Source organism: Taudactylus pleione, unplaced genomic scaffold (assembly GCF_031769625.1).
Source record: "Taudactylus pleione unplaced genomic scaffold, aTauple2 ptg000172l, whole genome shotgun sequence".
Taxonomy (NCBI): domain Eukaryota; kingdom Metazoa; phylum Chordata; class Amphibia; order Anura; family Myobatrachidae; genus Taudactylus; species Taudactylus pleione.
In genome coordinates, this window is record NW_028284574.1 from 8,591,756 (window position 1) to 8,611,048 (window position 19,293).

Sequence of the window (19,293 nt, forward strand, 5' to 3'; positions counted from 1 at the left end):
TTTGAAGTTTACAGTAAAGTGCAGCCACAGGTCAGATCCCCATAAAGCAAAAATACAAATGCATTTGAAAAAAATGTGCCAGTCTACATATTGTCTTTTGTCCAAGGAAACAAGTCTGTATTTACATAAATGTAAGTGGTGAGTAGAATAGAAACAGCTGCTTTGTTAAAATTGACCATGAACACCTACAAACATTTACCTTTGACTTCCTCACCATCCAGTGTAGCATTGCAAACACATCAAGAGATTAAGGGGTCTATGTACTAAGCCTTGGAGAGAGATAAAGTGAACGGAGATAAAGTACCAACTAATGAGCTGTGACTTTACAGGCTGTGTGTTTGAAAAATAAGTTAGGAGCTGATTGGTTGGTACTTTATCTCTGTCAACAGAGCCCTAAATATTCTGAAATGAGTGCATAAGAGAGTTAGGAAATGTGGCAATATACAGAGTGGACTTTCAGATGCAAGATGCAGTTTGTAATATCATGGTTTAGAGCTCTGTTTTAATGTGGAACTCAACTTCCTAAATGAAACAAACACATACACAGTCTACCAGCAACTTATGTGGATATGCCCAATGAAATAAAAGGAAAAATCTACCCCTTTACCTAAAGCAGTGTTTCTCAACTTGGGGCACGAGTACTCTTGACATTCAGAGGTAAGCAAAACATTTTTTCTAATGAGATATAGAGATATATATACACATACACACAGGACATAATTAGCAGTAAAGGGATATCTACCCCAGTGCATCACAGTAGAGCTATGATAACAGAGAGGAAAAATATGAGATATGGTAAGAACTTACCCTTGTTATCTCTATTTCTACGAAGTCCATAGGGTTCCACAGGATACCTTGGGGTATAGGCGATGGCGGCAGACATCCAGGCACCACAGAGTTACATTTTCAGCCTCCCAGGATGCACTGGGGTCCCTCTCCTATACCCCGCCCCCGAGCCTCAGGCCACTCAGTTTCGTAACAAGCCATAGGCCGGAGCAGGAGCAAAAAAGAGAGAGAAGACAGTCTGGAACACACAAGAATCACATTCTCACCAGAAGGAGACGGAGAAACCGGTGACCAGATCAAAGCCCATCTGCAGTACAGGTGCGACAGGGCGGGAGTCCTGTGGAACCCTATGGACTTCGTAGAAATAGAGATAACAAGGGTAAGTTCTTACCATATCTCATATTTTCTACTTCAGGGTCCATAGGGTATCCACAGGATACCTTGGGGATGTCCCAAAGCAGTATCCTTTAAGGGTGGGGACGCTCCTGTGCTGTAAGGAGAATCCGCCGCCGAAAGGAAGCATCCTGAGAGGCGAAGGTATCAAAAGCATAATACCTTACCAAAAATATGGACAGATGACCACGTGGCTGCCAATCACCGCTGAAGTGCCACGTCGAGCTGTCCACGAAGGACCCACAGACCTAGTGGAAGAGCTTTAATAGAGGATGGAACAGGAAGACCTGTGAATCCATCCTGCCAAAGTTAGCGTAGTGGCAGGCCAACCCTTTTTATGGAAACCAGAAAGGACAAAACCGAGAGTCTGATTTCCTAAATGGACTGGTACGGTCAACTTAAATTCTTAGCGTCCGTACCACAGCCAAATAGGCCTCACCAGCAGACAGGACTGGGGAAGTAAAGGCAAGCACTGCCCTGTTCCTAGGAAAGATGAGAAGAAGGGAGGTCTACATGACAGAGCCTCCCATTCTGAGATCCTACTGGCCAAATTAAGAGCCAGAAGGAATACAGTCCTAGCCGTAAGCCATTTGAAATCCACTGAGCCCAGTGGATCAAATGGCGGTCCTCAGAGAGCCCTAAGGACCACAGCCAAATCCCAAGGAGACACAGGTGGAACAAAGGGATGCTGAATATAACGTACACCCTGCACAAAGGTGCGGACATCAGGAAGAGTAGCAATCCTACACTGAAACCATACTAACAGGGCAGAAACCTGCACCTTGAGGTAAGCAAGGCGAAGATCGTTATCTAAGCCCACCTGTAGGAAAGCCAACCTCTGGATATCCGGAATACCCGAGGAGCCTAGCCTCTAGGGCGACACCTGAAAGAAAGTATACCATACCTAATGGTAAATTCTTGAAGATAAAAACTTCCGAGCTCTTAGCATGGACAGAGCCCCTGTTAACTATAGAGCTGGAAAAACTCCTAGACCTTAAGAGGGCAGTCTCCACCACAGACAACCCAGGTCTGGGGATCAGCCAGGATCCTGAGACAACAGGTCCGGGCGTAGAGGCAACAGCTTCGGAGTGTTAACTGAGAGGCTCCGAAGATCTGAGTAATAGTGCCACCTGGCCTACGCTGGAGCTATCAGCAGGAGCGTGCCTCCTTCTTGCTATTACTGGAGGAAGAAGGGATAACGGAGGGACGAGGTACACAACTTGGAAGGTCCATTGGACCTGCCTACGTCTATCAGAAGAGTCTCATCTCTGAAAGGCTCCACTTGTTCACCAGAAGATTGAACACCTCCTGATAAAGAGGACATTTCCCTGAATGCACGTCTTGACGGCTGAGAAAGCCTGCTTTCCATCTGAGGATTCCTGAATGAACACTGCCGATGACGGCAGGGATATAAGCCTTCCACCAAAGCCAGAATTCGGGACACCACTGTTAGTGTCGCCTGACTTCGGGAACCTCCTAGGTGGTTTACATAAGCCATCATGATGGCGTTGTCAGACTGTACCTGCACGGTATTTCCGTGGAGGACCTGTCCTGCATGCTCCAGAACCCTGAATACTGCTGAGAGTTCTCAGATGTTTATGGGAAGCGCAAAAACTACTGGTGTCCACCTGCCCTGGAACAAGTGTGGACCCGTCATGCTTCCCAGCCACGGATACTGGCGTCCGTCGTCAGAAGGACCCTGTCCGCAATCCCAAAGGGGGTGCCCCTTGTTTAGGTGAGCTTTCTGCAGCCACCAGGCCAGAGAGAGACAAACCTCCGGGGAAAGCCTATTGACTTTATCCTATGGGGCAACCCATCCCATCCGGAGAGGATCAAGTTCTTTAGAGTGAAGCTGGGTATTTTCCACCATGTCGAAAAGCGATATCCTGGAACCCAGGAACCACATTGCCAAGTGAATAGACACTCGGCGACTCTGCAGGCAACTGCGTACCTTTGCCTGTAATGCAGAGATCTTTTCCTCAATCACAAAGATCCTCAGATGTTGGGATATGGAGCATCCTCTGAAGAATCAGAGAGGACCATTTCCAGTTTATCAGTCAGCCCTAACGTAGCAACACAGATATTGTCCGTTGCATATGGCACTGAAGTATCTCTGGAGACCGTGTAACAACAGGAGGTCACTCGGATAGGGTAACAAGCAGACCCCTTGTCTCCGCAGGTGGGCTGCCATAACTACCATGACCCTGGTAAACCATGAGGCACGGAGGCCAGACCAAGGGGCAATGCCAGAAACTGGAAATGCTTATCGACCACTGCAAACCTGAGGAAAACACTGGTGTGCTAAGAAAAGAGGGATATTCAGGTAGTCACCCTGAATATATCCAACGACACCACAAAATTCCCAGGCTCCATTGAATGATGGAATGCAGGGTCCCCCTCCCGAACCGAGGAACCCTTAAGAATTTGTTGAAGGATTCGAGGTTGAGAATGTCCTGGTAAGACCCATTGGGTGTCTGTACCAGAAAGAGGATGGAGTAATACCTCGTTCCCCTTTGGGGCAACGGAATAGGTACTATAACTCCTGCCTGGAGCATAGAGTGTAACACCCTCAAAAATTACAGGGCCTAGTCCTGAATTGACAGAAGACCTGTAACGAAAAACCTTCTGGGAGGTTTTTACCGGGAGGAAAAGACATACCTTCAAGAAAATACTTCTCTTACCCCAGTGTCCGTGGTGGTCAGACACCAGCACTGGGCGAACTGGAGAAGCCGGCCTCCAACTCTGGGGGCTCCCGAGAGGAGGCCCGTCCCGTGAGGCTGAAGGCTTATAGTCCAACTTGGGAGTAGGACGTCTTGTACTCCAAGCCTGTTCTTATGGCTGAGCAGATTTCCTGGCTACTGACTGTCTTGGAAAGCTGTATTTTAGACTTACCCTGGCCTCACAGGGCTGAAAAAACAAAGTCCCAGACCCTGATGGGACTGTAGCCGATGGCAGACACGCAGACGTAGCTGCTGCCTGCAGGGCCACAATTGCATCCAGACGAGGGCCAAACAGGACTTGCCCCGTAAAAGGCAAAGCATTCCAAATGGAATCTGTGTCCGCTTTCCAAGAGCGCAACCACAGGGAGCGCCAAGCCGCTACTGCTGCCGAGGAGATTCTGGAAAGGAGTAGGCTATATGTAAGACCGTCTCATTATGAACGTGGCAAAGTCTCTGAGAATTTGCCACTATCCACCTGCTCTGCTGGAGAGTCAGTGTGCAGAGATCCAGTTACCTACTCAGTGTTCCATGGCTCTGGCCCCCCAGCACACGGCCACAGCCGGCCTGGAAGCCCCTCCAGCAAGGGAATATTGGATTTTAGATATATTTGCACCTTGCAATCTGGAACCTCCTTCAAAGAGGACCTGGAGGGCATGGGCAACGTAGCACTCCTCACTAGGCGTTTAACATGAGAATCTACCCGTAAGGTAACTCCTATTCGGAAATGTAATTATCCGCAAAAGGGGTATGCAAAAGGTCAACCGTTTTTGAGGCTGGAACCGCTTATCCGGATTTTCCACGCCTCCTCTAAAATGATCCACCTGACCAGATAGAGGAATTACAGTGGCCACACCCTTATCCTTAAAGGCGGCATATTTGGATTTAGCCACGGGGGATATGTAATAACCAAAGCCGCACGGACTGCCCGTAGAAGGCCAGGTATATAGACTTTAGACCCAGACTACGCCTCCTTTGCACTAAGGGGCTCGTGTCTGAAAAAGTCAATAATGTCACCGTCATCAGACGTCAGGACCGTCTGAGACCCGAAAGGCCGTTTAGAAGGCCGAAATGGTGACTCCCCCTGTAAAACGTCCATCAGGTGCTATACCATTTGGACAATAAATTCACCCACACAGGCTCCTGCGAGACCAGGGGGGGCAAAAAACAGGATACACTGGGTACCATCAACTGTCCAGGGACCCCTGCATGTGATGAGACCACCACAGGCTGCGATAACCCCTTGGGGAAACGCAGGGGGCGTTGCCCACAAAGGCTGTAAGCATCTTAGCCAGCCGAGGGCGGTCCCCTTTTTTGTGCAGGCACAGTGACAGAAATGGGGCGTGATATATAATACAACATGCCCTCCATAAACCCTCAGTGTCTACATATCCCTCCGCTAACTGCACATGATATCAGTACATTATAGCTGGAAGAGGATATCCTCGTTCACTTTCCGACATGAGGAGTGTGAACGGAGCGTATGTGACCTCCCACACAGAAAAACCACGTTTACTGTGAGGTAATAAACACCCTGCGACACCGCACCGCAAGGGCTGTAGCAGAAGAACAGGGATAGGAAAAAGCTGACAGTCAGAAATGAAAGTACAGGCAAACAGCGCTAGCATTTAAGTCACATACAATGCACAGATAACATCCTGCATTACAGGCACTGCGATCAACTACACAGACCAGAGCCTGGTAGGAAACAGTGCTGCATACATTGACCTTAATTGAAGGAGAGGTATGCGGGGGACCCGGACCGCAATGGCATCTGTATCAGCTTCCAGCAGCATTTGCCATCCCCAGCACATGTAGTGAGAAAATGGCCACCGAGGAGCAGAGAGAAGGCAGGGCCCGGGAGAGGAGCGCTGACACAGCCCGCTCAGACCGCTGTGGAATGGCACTGTGCAGCGGGGGAGACGCCGGCTGTGAGACAGGGAAGGCGTTCTCCCCTGGCGTGCTATCAACCCCTGGGACGCCGCGCTGTACCGCACATGCTACGGTCCGCTGTCCCTGGTGGTCTAGTGGAAGGCGCAGGATCAGTACCTAGCCCCACGCGCAGCCGGTCCCCAGGGAGCCCCCTGCCTGGGGACCAAACAGGACTGTGTTACCGGCGGGTGCCCACCGCGGGACCCCGCCGCTTACCTTGTTCCCCGTGCATCCAGCCACAGTCCAGGTAGCCGGGGATCACCGCTAGCTGTGACCCCAGCTACCTACCAGCATCCCCGGATCGGTACCGGCGTTCTGGTACCGGCGGGGTGTAGGAGTGACAGCATGGACGTCAATACTGACTGTCCTATGCTGGAGCACTCTAGTTGTGCAGCCACAGCTGCGAAGAAATATTCAGGGGCCTTAAAAATGGTTCAGGGGCCTCTGTATGGTGTGACTGGTCCGGCCAGGCACCTACGAAAACTGGGTGGCCTGAGGCTCGGGGGCGGAGTATAGGAGAGGGACCCCAGTGCATCCTGGGAGGCTGAAAATTTAACTCTGTGGTGCCTGGATGTCTGCCGCCATCGCCTATACCCCAAGGTATCCTGTGGATACCCTATGGACCTGGAAGTAGAAATACACTGACAACATTCCAGGTGTTTCCTGCATAGAAATTATCTGTATTTCACTAATTCTACATAATCTTTTAACACCGCGTCCCTAATGTCAACTTGTGACTACTACGTCAATCCATGATACTGCATGTTAATATATGTTCTATTAAGTTTTCAGTTGATTCAAAATAAAGTTGTAAGAATATTGAATTAAAGTAAAAAAAAATTTTTAAATAAAGAATATTTGAAAGCATTATGCCGCAAACTAAATAAAACCCTAATTTCAGATTACTATTAAAACTGGAAGGGTCTAAACAGTAAATCTGGGAAGCAATAACTGTCATGTGCACTAATCATAACCATTAGAAGTAGCAAGATATCAAACAGAACTACAGAAATGAGGTGCACCCCTAATATACAACTTCTCATGTGACAAATCTTACACCATCATTGACAAGGAAAGCAAAAGTGGAAACTGTAGAATAAATGCATAGCAGTCATTAAATAGTATGTCTGCAGCAATACTCACCTCATTTACATTGATCTTAGACTTTGCAGAAGATTCTAAAAAGGCACAGTTATTCCACTGTCTGGCTAGGTTCTGTCCCTGTTCTTTGCCAACTACCCGCTCGTCTTCCAAATCACACTTATTGCCCACTAAAATCATGGGAACCTTTAATGCGTAGAAAAAAATAATTTGTTAAGACAGCCTTTTATTTGTATTTTACACACTCTTGTTATACCATATCAATGCAGACCCAGGTGGAAAAAAATCCCCATCATTCCATGCTCAGTTGATCATGTTATAATGCCCTACCCTCTTTAGGTTTGTAAATGAAAAGGTAAGCAGCTGGACATGCAACATCTAAGCTATAAGTTACTCTGATGAAGCACAGAAGCGTAAAAACACAGATGCCAAACACGGATTAGTGTGTTTTTATGGACTGTCAGGTTTCAAAACGAAATGAGAAATAAAGGTCCAACAAATGCGATTGCTTTTTATGCACCATTGTATCTTGTATGGATAGAGGTAATAGTTAAGGTGTCTGTATTAGAGACCACTAGTCAATTTTTCATTGTTGGTTCATACAAATTACGTAAAAAAATAAATAAAATTATTGGTGTGTTTAGTAAGCAGAGCTCCATCGGAGGAACTCTGCAGTGTTAAGCTGGGTACACACTTACCGGTGTGTACCCAGGGACGCCATGCCTGACAGGTCGACATAGTGGTCGGCCGGTTCACACTACAAGTTCCGGTGCCCGATATGTCAAGCATCGGCTCCATTCATATGCCGTCGTCAGCTGGGAAGACGGAACGACTCAGATGGACAACTTGAGGGAGCGTGCATGGTCGTCCATAGTGATCTGTCGGCCCAATTGGAAGGATCAGACAATATATTGTCTAATGTGTACCCACCTCTGCAGGCATCCAACAAAAAGTCGACAGTCTGAAATTGTGTGTATTGGTTGCATTAAAATAACACATTAATATGATTTCAAAATGGAAAGTCTGGCACTTACTACAGTGTTTTCCAACTCCATTCCTCAAGGAACCCTAACAGTGCATGTTCCCTCAGAGAATCCCAAGTGAAAAAATTATTACCATCTGCGGATTTTTTTAAATACATCAGTCAGTAATGAATACACCTGTGCTCCAGCAAGGAGATCTAAAAAAAACATCAATTGTTAGGGTTCCCTCAGGACTGGAGTAGGGAAACACTGACTTACTAGGTTACATGCTATTTGGCCTGTGGGAAGCAAACCTTTTATTTCACCATCTATAACAATGGGGCAGATTCAATCACCAGCCGTGCTTACAGCGGGCAAAGTCTCGAGGTTTAGCGTCTGGAGCTATTCAATTATAAGTCCATTTCCTCCAGCAGTAAACACATGGCTTATGCGCGTTAACCCATAGATTCCAGGTAAAGTACCCACAGCTGTGTGTTAACGCGCTTGCATCGGCCAAGTTAAAGCCAGAAAGCCCTACTTACAGCGGATCTCTGTTAGCACCTCAGGAGAGTGATAACAGAAACCTGCGGTAAGTGCAGCCTGTGGGCTGAAACTGAATAGCCCTGGAAATGCTACAAGCTTGTGGTAAGCTTCAAACTGAATCTACCCCCAATAGGTTACTTGACTCTGCACAAAGACATTGGAAGACTTTTCATGTATTTATAAGTATCAAAGTGAATAGAACTCCACATAGAGGTCACCCATATTATTTCTAGGTATAGTTAGTAAACATAAATGTGTTACTGTTTCACACCTCAAACAGCCAACAATATAAATATGCAAATAATATCAGCTTCATGTAGTATGGCAATGTGCATAGAGCTGCTGTGATATCTCACTTTTGTTCAGCTTGATAAAGGAGGAGATGGATATGCTCTGAACGAGCATCCACTGCTCCTCCTTAGTAAAAAAAAAATATATATATATATATCTATATAGATATATCTATATATAAATATATATCTATATATATATATATATCTATATCTATATATATCTATAAAATTTAGTGCTACCTTTTAAAGATCATCCAAAATTTAAATTTTACCATAAGTTTGTCACTATGTTAAAAAAATGAATTTTTATATATATATATATATATATATATATATATATAAAAATATATATATTATATATATATGCAACAAATTAGTTAACATGAAGGATTGTTGTAAAAAACAGAACATTCAATTAAAGATAAAGTAACAAGATGCTTAGCATAGCAATAAAGGATATAAAATAGCACACAAATGAGAAAACTAATCAAAAGATGATCTATGAAATCACCTTGACAGGGATACTATATAGCATAAACATCTAAGGGGACTTAATTGTTTTGCATGCCCCCTGATGGGCAGCTATATGGAATAGGCGCCCGAAGGAGCATTTCAATTGTTTTTCTTTGAGTGGCTATTATAATTTAACGAGCCTAAAAGCGCTTGACATACCCGCTCAAAGCGACGGAACTAGTCTAAAGAAGAGGTTAGGGAGCCCCAAACAAAGGACTTTGCACACATATCCTCGCACCTCAGGAGGCTGTGAGAAGAACAGAGACACCCCCATGGCTATAGGCGTCGGTTTGGTGATACAACTGAATTGCTTAACCAGACGCCCAATCGTATAGATGACCAGCGGGGGATGCCCAAAACAGTTGAATCGCCTCCTTAGAGTTGGAAATGCCATTTTCATTACTACCAGCAAATGTAGAAATACAACTCATAACTAAATTAATGGGGTCAGAATGGTCTACATTAGTCAATTTGCACTGGATAAGCATTCCTGCTATCATCTTTCCAATGTTAATACCATTTATTACAAGGATTATGAAATCTGTCAGACTAGATTTACATGACTACAGAAAGTCTGGAATCTGCTTTAAAAATTATTGTAAAAATAATTTTTTTTCTAGCTTCACATGGAAATAAAAAGTTAATATATGATTAAGTAGGTCACATTATGCAGTGTAACTAAAGTACCAAATTTAAAAATGCTAAAATGTTGACATTTTTATTTTTCAAGGAAGACCAAAACTAATTTTAAAACTAGTACCTAAAACATGGCACATACTGTATTATAATGGAAAATTTACTTTATATTAATCCAAACAAAAAATATTAATTATAGGCAGAAATAACATTAAGTAAATTATTATGCACTGCAATGCAATCCTAATTTTAAAAGGCTTTAAGATTAGTTGGCCATGAATAAAAATTAGGATATTTAAATATTTTCGAAGCAATTCAAATTAATACTACTTCAAAGTTTTGAGGCTTACGGAATTAAATAGAAAAGTGCTTAATACCCTATAAAATGTTACATTGTAAATGTAAAACTCAATTTTAGGGGTGTGGCATTTTTTGTCGACATTCAACAGGTCCACATGTTCATAATGTTAACATGCTTGGCACATTGACATTCATTGTGTCCACACTGATGAAATGTCAACATGATCAGGATGCTGACTAAACGTCCCCAGTGGTCTAATGGTGATTTACCTGGAACGGCAGGTCCAGCAGTGTCTTCCCTATCCCTAACCTCGCCTCCTTTAGCCTAACCCTCACCCCTCCTGTAGTTTAATCCTATCCCTCCTCTGTCATTCAGTGTAGATTAAGGCCTTTTCACATGTTGACACTCTGCAGATGCCGACATGTTCAGTGTTGAAATTTCAACAATGTCAACATTAGGACTACATCACCAATTTAGAAACAGATGGCATGTGAAGACTCTTGAAGACCTTGAATTACTGAAAACACAAACATTTCATCCAGAAAAAATAATTTGTCTGATATCACAGAATGATATCTGAAGTAATCAATAAAGGATATTACTTACATCTTCAGTGTCTTTAACTCGTAAAATCTGTTCCCTCAAGTCTTGCAAGTCATTAAATGTGGACTGTGCAGTGATGGAGTATACTAGTGCAAATCCCTGACCATTCTTCATATACAAATCTCTCATAGCCGTAAACTGCTCCTGTACGAGACAAAAAATGTCATTTAAAGATTATCACCAATAAGACAATGTTCTATTTTAAGATATATTAGATAAAATAATGAAAGAACCATAACAAGATTAGCAAATAAGATGTAATGCAGCACATTTTATAACATAATAGCATTAGCAAAAATCAGATTCTGCTAGATTGTGATTTAAAATATCATGCAAACAATCATTTAGCGCTGTACAGCAATACAGAAGCCCAGACCCAACATTTGGATATACGTGCTATAGTCTGTTACCCTAAACAGGGGGGGTAGTGGATTAATTTTCAAAAAATGACAGAGTGCTGCAGGCTCTATACACCAGGAACAACAGTGCGGATTCTGTATTGGTTACTGTATTCTGCAACTGATGATGATGTATTCTGCATCATCTCCCCTGTGAGGTAAGACAGAACATACACAAGGTGGAAGGTACAGGAAATTTAGGGCCTGATTCAGAGATGTACACTAATTCTATTGCAGCTGCGATCCCTTTTGCAGCTGCTGTGCAAAAATCTGCGAATGTTGCAGATGCCGAGGAATGTATTAAGACAGCCACCTGCAAATCGAAGCATCTGTGTATAAAGATGCAGTATCGTTTCAGACTGTTCGATTATCAGTCTTCCGAGTAACCCTACGTTCGCGCAGAGTGGCCAGGGGAACTGAAATGCCGGAGCCATTTTTTATGGGGTATGGGATAGCAGATGCAGGCTGTGACACTCTTAAAACAGTTGAAGTTTTTGGCTGTCAATCACACGGAGGAAAAAAAAAATCACTGCGAGCGACTACGGTAATGTGCCTCGACACATGCACAGTGCAACTTAGATGCATGTGCAGTTTACCAATATTCGCTCAACTGCGTAAATATCGGCTCTCTCTGAATCAGGCCCACAACAGTCAGACAACAGAACAGGAGGTGGAAGCACGCATCCAGCCAATCACAGAGTCACGGCTGTGGATGCAGAGAATGTCCGGGGGACAAATGCACAGATGATCTGCCATAATTTATGATGAAAACCAGGAACTGTGAAATATCCCTGGGAACTCTGATCAAAATGGAATGGATTAAAATAATTTATATTTACTCTTGTATCCTTCCGGTCCTCTGGGTTTCATAATGACAAATGAGGTTGATTATTTTCAAATTTCTAGCGGCGGTGTCTAGGACTCGCACTCTGAACTTAACATATGGATAAATGGTAAGCTCGAGAGACATTCTGACCTCACTTTTATTTATAAATTCCAACCCAGGCACAAATGACCGGTGTAGGCAATGTGTGGTCGATTGAATCAATGGGGGTATAGATTAGGGAGATTCTATCTCGCATTACTCAAAACAAAATAAAATTTTTAGGTTTGGCTGGGTATACATAGTCCCCATATTCTGTAGATCATATTTTGCACAACAGTTATATAGTTGTTACTGCAGGAATAAAAGTGTGGCTATAAGTGCTATCTTCAATGGACCCTCCAAACAGGCAGCAAACCGAAGGGTCAAATGGGTCAATTTAGAGCAATTTAACCCCAGCATCAGTAGCTGCAAAATTACTACAATAAACGGTTTCCATCCTATTTAATTGACCAGTGAAAAAAATCAGCCGACGACGACCACAATCTGATCTTTTCATGGCTCAACAGCATTGGCCTCAAAGGGATTTGGTCATCCTCACTGAAAAGCAGCCATCTTAAATTTCCAGCCTTATCCTGGGAACACACTTAACGATGTGTACCCAGCCAATGTGTCGTGCGGCAGGTGTCGAAATCAGCAAGTGCGTACATACTTGTCGATCCCGGAAGCGACATCAGGAGCCATGCTGCATTCAGTAGCATTGCCCCTGCTGATATTGACCCGTCGGACCTGGCAATGTCACAGAAGACACGCGGGAGCGCGCATAGCCAGTGACATAGCGGGTACACTGCCCGATGTGGACATCATGTCGTTCAATCCACCGGACCTGACGACAAATCGTCTAGTGTGTACCCGGCTTTAGGGTCTTGTGACTTGTTCCAATGCTGCAACAAAGGCAGCAATATTATGCCTAACAGGAAGATACAAATAACACAAGTTTAATACTGCTTTAGAGCCTCCCTACCTGCTTTTCATGGATTTGGGTACTCTAAACCAGTGAGTGAGGAGAGCGGTGACATGCAGGAGGGGGAGGCACCACTAAAGGGGACAGCTTTCCAAATAGCCACCAAGCATTGACATGAGACATGCATCACCTCCAGCACTCCCTTTTTCCTCCACATTGTCATTTGTAAAATATTTACCTCACATTTAGTGCAGAAAATATCTCCACCTCATTTTGGTATGCATAGGGTCCACTTTTTGAAGATAACTATTCATGTTATATATTACAGCTGTTATGTACAGAAAATGGATGTGCTCATAATGCTGGTAACAGGAAGGATGTTGGTGAGACATATTTCATGAATCCACTTGCCAACACTAGTTCCAGGTCTACATCATACAGGAAGGTATGTGGAAAGCAGGTGCACTACAAAATTGATTTCAGTCTCTAGAGCAGGGATGGGCAATAAGCGACGCTCCAGCTGCTGTTGAACTACATATCCCAGCATACCCAATAAAAGTTTTAGCATGCCCTGAGAGCAAAACTGACAGGGCATGCTGGGATATGTATGGTTACAGCAGCTGGAGGGCTGATAAAACTAATATTGCAACAAAATAAAAATAAAATATTAAGCAGTATTTTGCTTACAGTTCCAGCTGTGTCGAGAATTTCAAGCATACACTGTTGACCTTCTACTTCCACTTGCTGCAACAAAAATACAATTACATTAAATGCTTATACTGCAATAAGCCCAGAGTACCATTATACTAATTTTCCCGCATACAAGTTACCAAAATAAAAACAACATTTAAAACAAAAACAAAACAAAAAAACGAACATACAAACAAAACACTGTCCCTCCTCAATTTACCTTTCTGTAAGAATCCTCAATAGTAGGATCATATTTTTCAACAAAAATTCCCTGAACGAATTGTACTGTCTGAATAAGGGAGAAAAAAAAAAATAGTATTTTACTAAAATGTAAACACTTGAAATATCAAGCAACATTGTATAAGTGTACACACACATCTCTAATCTCTGCTCCAAGTAAGTGGCTAGTGTTGCAATGTACTGGGCTTTTATTACAGAAAGAAAAAATAAAAATAAAAATCAGTTATGGTAGACTTGCCTAGATAACTCCTGGTCTTTGAGGTCCATAGGGTCCACAGAGATACCATTAGGTTATTATGGTTAGAGACCAGGCACCAAACAGTTAAAGCTTCGCTCCCAGGATGCCTCGGTTCCTCCTCCATATATACCCCGCCCCTAGCCATAGGACTCCAGTTTAGTTAACAAGCCTCAAGGCAGGAGAAGGAAGAGCAATCGTACACCAGAAACACTTTTACACAAGATGAGGGAATATGTGACCAAAATAAAAACAACAACCACCCCTGCAGCCAGGTGCGTCAGGGTGGATGCCCTGTGGACCTCGAAGAAAAAGGAGTTATCTAGGTAATGAGATTTTGTGGTGTGTTGGTGAAACCGGGCGCTCCTGTTGAGGGTAAGCGGGCCGTGAATGGTAATGGGTTTTCCCTAGTGAAAACCAAAGTCTGAATTGTGTGTCTAAAGGTAGGTATTACCATGTATTTAGGCGCTCCTCAACATAAATGCTGTGACGGAGTCGACCGTATAGATGACATAGGTCAGTGTAGACATAAAATAAAATTTATTCATGAGTACAAGGTGATGCATGGAATATAAATGCATACAGTAAAAACGTGCTGTAGATTCAAAATGGATGAGAATTCACGGAATCAGTTGATAAGTACTGGGTGAGGCAGAAAAATGGTATCTGCCATGGACATTAGACATATGCAATAGGTGAATTATATATATTGTGGATGAATAAAGGCATGAAACATAAAACAAATGACAGGTCTGGTGAGTTCTGATTGCAGCAGGAAATGTGACTCCTGTGTTTAAAATAAGCACTATCGTGCAATGTACAAATAAATGGTAATAATTGTACACTTGATAGTAGGCAAAAAAGTACAGGATATCATACCCGGTGGGTGATGGGGAGCCAACAGGTGTTGAATTGCAGGGTGCCCGGGTTGCCCTGCAAGGCTCCTTACGCTTTACCCAAACGGAAATCAGATCCTGTGGAAAAAGTCCAGAGTCCTTGGAAGTGATTACAGGTGTAACTAACCGACGCGTTTCGAGATACTGGGTCTCTTCTTCAAGGCTGTAGCATACCTGTATTGCTGTGGGTCTTTTATAGCAGTCTCTGGGTATGAGGTGCGCTTGCTAAAGCTTCCTCCTTGCCCCACTTCCGGTTTTGGGCGGAAGTGATGTCATCAGTACTTTAGATCATCTTTTTAAGGAATCCTGGCATCTTTCTGTGCAGCCCAGGATAGCAATGTGTTGATTACCAGAGTAGGTAATCTCCCTTTCTTTTCCTTTCCTTTTTCCCTTTCTTTTTCTCTCTCTCCTTTTCTTTTTCTCCCTTTTTCCTTTCCACAAAAAAAGAAAGGAAAAAGGGAGAAAAAGAAAAGGAGAAAGAGAAAAAGAAAGGAAAAGAAATGGAAAGGAAAAGAAAGGGAGAAAGGGGAGGAAGGGAGAGGAGGAAGAGAAGGAGAATAGGGAAAAGAGAAGGAAGGAAAAGGAAAAGAGAAAGGAAGAAAAAAAAAAAATTTTTTTTTTTGCACTACCAAGATGGCCGCTGGAGCACTTCCGGTTTGGCGAACATAACCACACATTGATATGGTAACCACCATCAACAGCCTTCAATAAAGACACCTACTCTGGTAATCAACACATTGCTATCCTGGGCTGCACAGAAAGATGCCAGGATTCCTTAAAAAGAAGATCTAAAGTACTGATGACATCACTTCCGCCCAAAACCGGAAGTGGGGCAAGGAGGAAGCTTTAGCAAGCGCACCTCATACCCAGAGACTGCTATAAAAGACCCCCAGCAATACAGGTATGCTACAGCCTTGAAGAAGAGACCCAGTATCTCGAAACGCGTCGGCTAGCTACACCTGTAATCACTTCCAAGGACTCTGGACTTTTTCCACAGGATCTGATTTCCGTTTGGGTAAAGCGTAAGGAGCCTTGCAGGGCAACCCGGGCACCCTGCAATTCAACACCCGCTGGCTCCCCATCACCCACCGGGTATGATATCCTGTACTTTTTTGCCTACTACCAAGTGTACAATTATTACCATTTATTTGTACATTGCACGATAGTGCTTATTTTAAACACAGGAGTCACATTTCCTGCTGCAATCAGAACTCACCAGACCTGTCATTTGTTTTATGTTTCATGCCTTTATTCATCCACAATATATATAATTCACCTATTGCATATGTCTAATGTCCATGGCAGATACCATTTTTCTGCCTCACCCAGTATTTATCAACTGATTCTGTGAATTCTCATCCATTTTGAATCTACAGCACGTTTTTACTGTATGCATTTATATTCCATGCATCACCTTGTACTCATGAATAAATTTTATTTTATGTCAACACTGACCTATGTCATCTATACGGTCAACTCCGTCACAGCATTTATGTTGAGGAGCGCCTAAATACATGGTAATACCTACCTTTAGACACAGTTATCTAGGTAAGTCCACCATAACTCTAATATTCTTCTTCGAAGTCCATAGGGATCCACAGGGATACCATGGGGATGTGTCCCAAAGCAGTTCCCCTATGGTGGGGGGACGCTCCCGAGCAGAAAGGAGAACTCGTCGTCCAAAGGAGGCATCCTGTGAGGCAAAAGTATCAAAGGCATAGAACCTAAGAAAAGTGTGGACACAGGACCAAGAAGCTGCCTTGCACAATTGTTCAGCAGAGGCACCACGACTAAATGCCCACGATGGAGAAAAGCCAGTATCCTGGAAATTCTAAATACCTTAGGATCATACTTCCTGTGGGAACACCATTGATCAAAAGAATGCCAAACTCTGTAAAAGATGCGGGCAGAGGCAGGCTTCCGTGCCCTAAGCATCATTTGAATTACAGAACTGGTAAAACCTTTTGCTCTTAGGATGGAAGATTCAAGAGCCACATCGTCAAAGCCAGACGAGGTAAGCCCGGATGCCAGCAGGGACCCTGCGTTAGCAGATCCTGCCATAGAGGAAGAGGATACGGACTGTCTATTGACAGATTCTGTATGTACGTAAACCAATGACGTCTGGGCCAAGCCGGAACCACCAGTATTACTGTTCCGCCTTCCTGCTTGAATTTCCTGAGAACTCTTGGAAAGAGGGAGATCGGAGGAAAGAGATACACCAGCTTGATATCCCGTCTTACTGCCAGTGCGTCCACAAAGACTGCGGATGGATCTCTGGACCTGGACCCGTACCTGGGGACCTTGTGGTTGCGATGTAATGCCATGAGATATATATCTGGTAAACCCCATTTGTTTACCAGGAGCTTAAACACTCCCGGATGGAGACACCACTCTCTGGCGTGTATTTCCTGGTGATTTAAGACGACTGCTTCCCAATTGAGTACTCCCGGTATGAATATTGCAGAGATGACGTTCTGCCCAAATCAGAACCCTTGTCACTTCTTTCATAGCTGCGTAACTTCTTGTGCCTCCCTGATGATTGAGGTAGGCCACTGTTGTCGCATTGTCAGACTGGATCTGGACCAGCTTGCCGTGGAGCAGATCCTGTGCCATGACAAGTGCCTTATATACCGCTAACAGTTCCAGAATGTTTATTGGCAGATGACTTTCCCGATTTGTCCATCTTCCCTGAAAGGTGTGATGACCGGTCACTGCTCCCCATCACGAAGACTGGCGTCCGTGGTGAGAAGCACCCAATTTGGAATCCAGAATGGGCGCCCTTTGTTCAGATGATCCTCTCTCCACGACAGGAGGGAGTGACAAACCTCTGGAGTGAGTAGCATCCTCTTGGACCTTATTAGATGATACTGTCTGTTCCACTTGGAGAGAATCAATTTTTGCAGAGGCCTAGAATGGAACTGCGCATACCCCACCATGTCGAAAGTGGATACCATTGATCAGAGGACCTGCATTGCTAACAGAATGGATATCTTTCGCTTGCGTATCTGCAACACTAGTACCACTAGTATCTAGTACCACTATCTTGTCCTCTAACAGAAACAGTCTGTGCCCGAGAATCCAGAAGAATCCCAGATGTACCATCTGCTGTGTTGGAGAAAGTGATGATTTCTTCCAATTGATGATCCAGCCGTGCTTTTGTAAGCAGGCTATAGTCAGTTGAAGATGGTAAACAACCGGAGTCTGCGCCAATGTCAGAAGGCCGTCCAGATATGGGAGAATTCTGACTCTGACACCTGAGATAGGCCGACATGACTGCCATTATTTTGATAAATACCCGGGGGGCTGTAGATAGGCCAAATGGTAGAGCCTGAAATTGGTAATGTTGCCAAAGGACAGCAAACCGTAAAAATTGCTGGTGGGATGGTATAACAGGAACATGCAGATATGCATCCTGAATGTCCAAGGGAAACCATGTAATCCCACAGCTCCAATGCTAAAATAATTGATCAGAGCGTTTCCATACAAAACTTGGGTACATGGAGCCCAGGCACCAAACAGTTAGAGCTACAGCTCAATCTAATATTCATTGGTTCGACCTCCCGATCCCATAGAAGCCCGTACACACTGTGCTATGTCTGCACAGTGTGTACGCGGCTGACTGCACGGCTTATCGGGACAGTTTTACCCGATCAGCCTGAAATCGTAAAAGTGTGTACTCAGCTTTAGTCACAACGTGATGCAACATACTTCACGAGACTGTACTGATTAATTTGATGTGTGACAAGAGTCTGAATCTGTACAACCGTACTTGGTGTGAAAAAAAGCTGTGGCCGCTGCATTGTAGAACTTCATATACAGTTTAATTTATAAAAGGGTACTTGTATATGAGCATTTATGTACATTTAAACCATTATTATGCATGGAATAACTAGATGGGTTGTTTGCCAAAACTGACCAAACAAAACAAAAGAAAACCTCCCAGATAACATAAAAGTAAATGTAATAAAACAAATCACATAACATTGAGACATAAGCAGTCTATCAACACACATTGCTTTTAACATATTGCTTAATTACCTATTGCAGATCAAAGGTCTCTCTCATGTAGCTTGCAAATATTTGGTGAACTTGTCCAAACAAAAGCACCATGAATGATAAGGTCCTGTAATGACCTAATCAGTTAACTCTTTCAGTAGCTCACATGTGGAAGGTTGTAAATTGAGCACAATGACAGCATAAAATAAAAAATTTGTATGCATTATGCCACAGTGGTTAACAAGTAAATTGGATGCAGCAACTCAGCAAG

The 19,293-nt window shown here is 43.8% G+C and overlaps 1 protein-coding gene across 2 annotated transcripts in view; it reads right to left on the reverse strand.

Annotated features, from left to right (window-relative positions):
* Positions 1-19,293, reverse strand: part of RAP1A (RAP1A, member of RAS oncogene family) — a 72,318-nt gene that overhangs the window by 11,765 nt on the left and 41,260 nt on the right. For both annotated transcript variants that reach the window (XM_088475427.1, XM_088475429.1), the window contains exons 4-7: positions 13,876-13,944; positions 13,653-13,709; positions 10,784-10,924; positions 6,972-7,115 (exon numbers count right to left, since the gene is read on the reverse strand). In XM_088475427.1, coding sequence (XP_088331553.1) covers positions 6,972-7,115; positions 10,784-10,924; positions 13,653-13,709; positions 13,876-13,944 — 411 coding nt within the window. The remainder of the gene's footprint in view (positions 1-6,971; positions 7,116-10,783; positions 10,925-13,652; positions 13,710-13,875; positions 13,945-19,293) is intronic.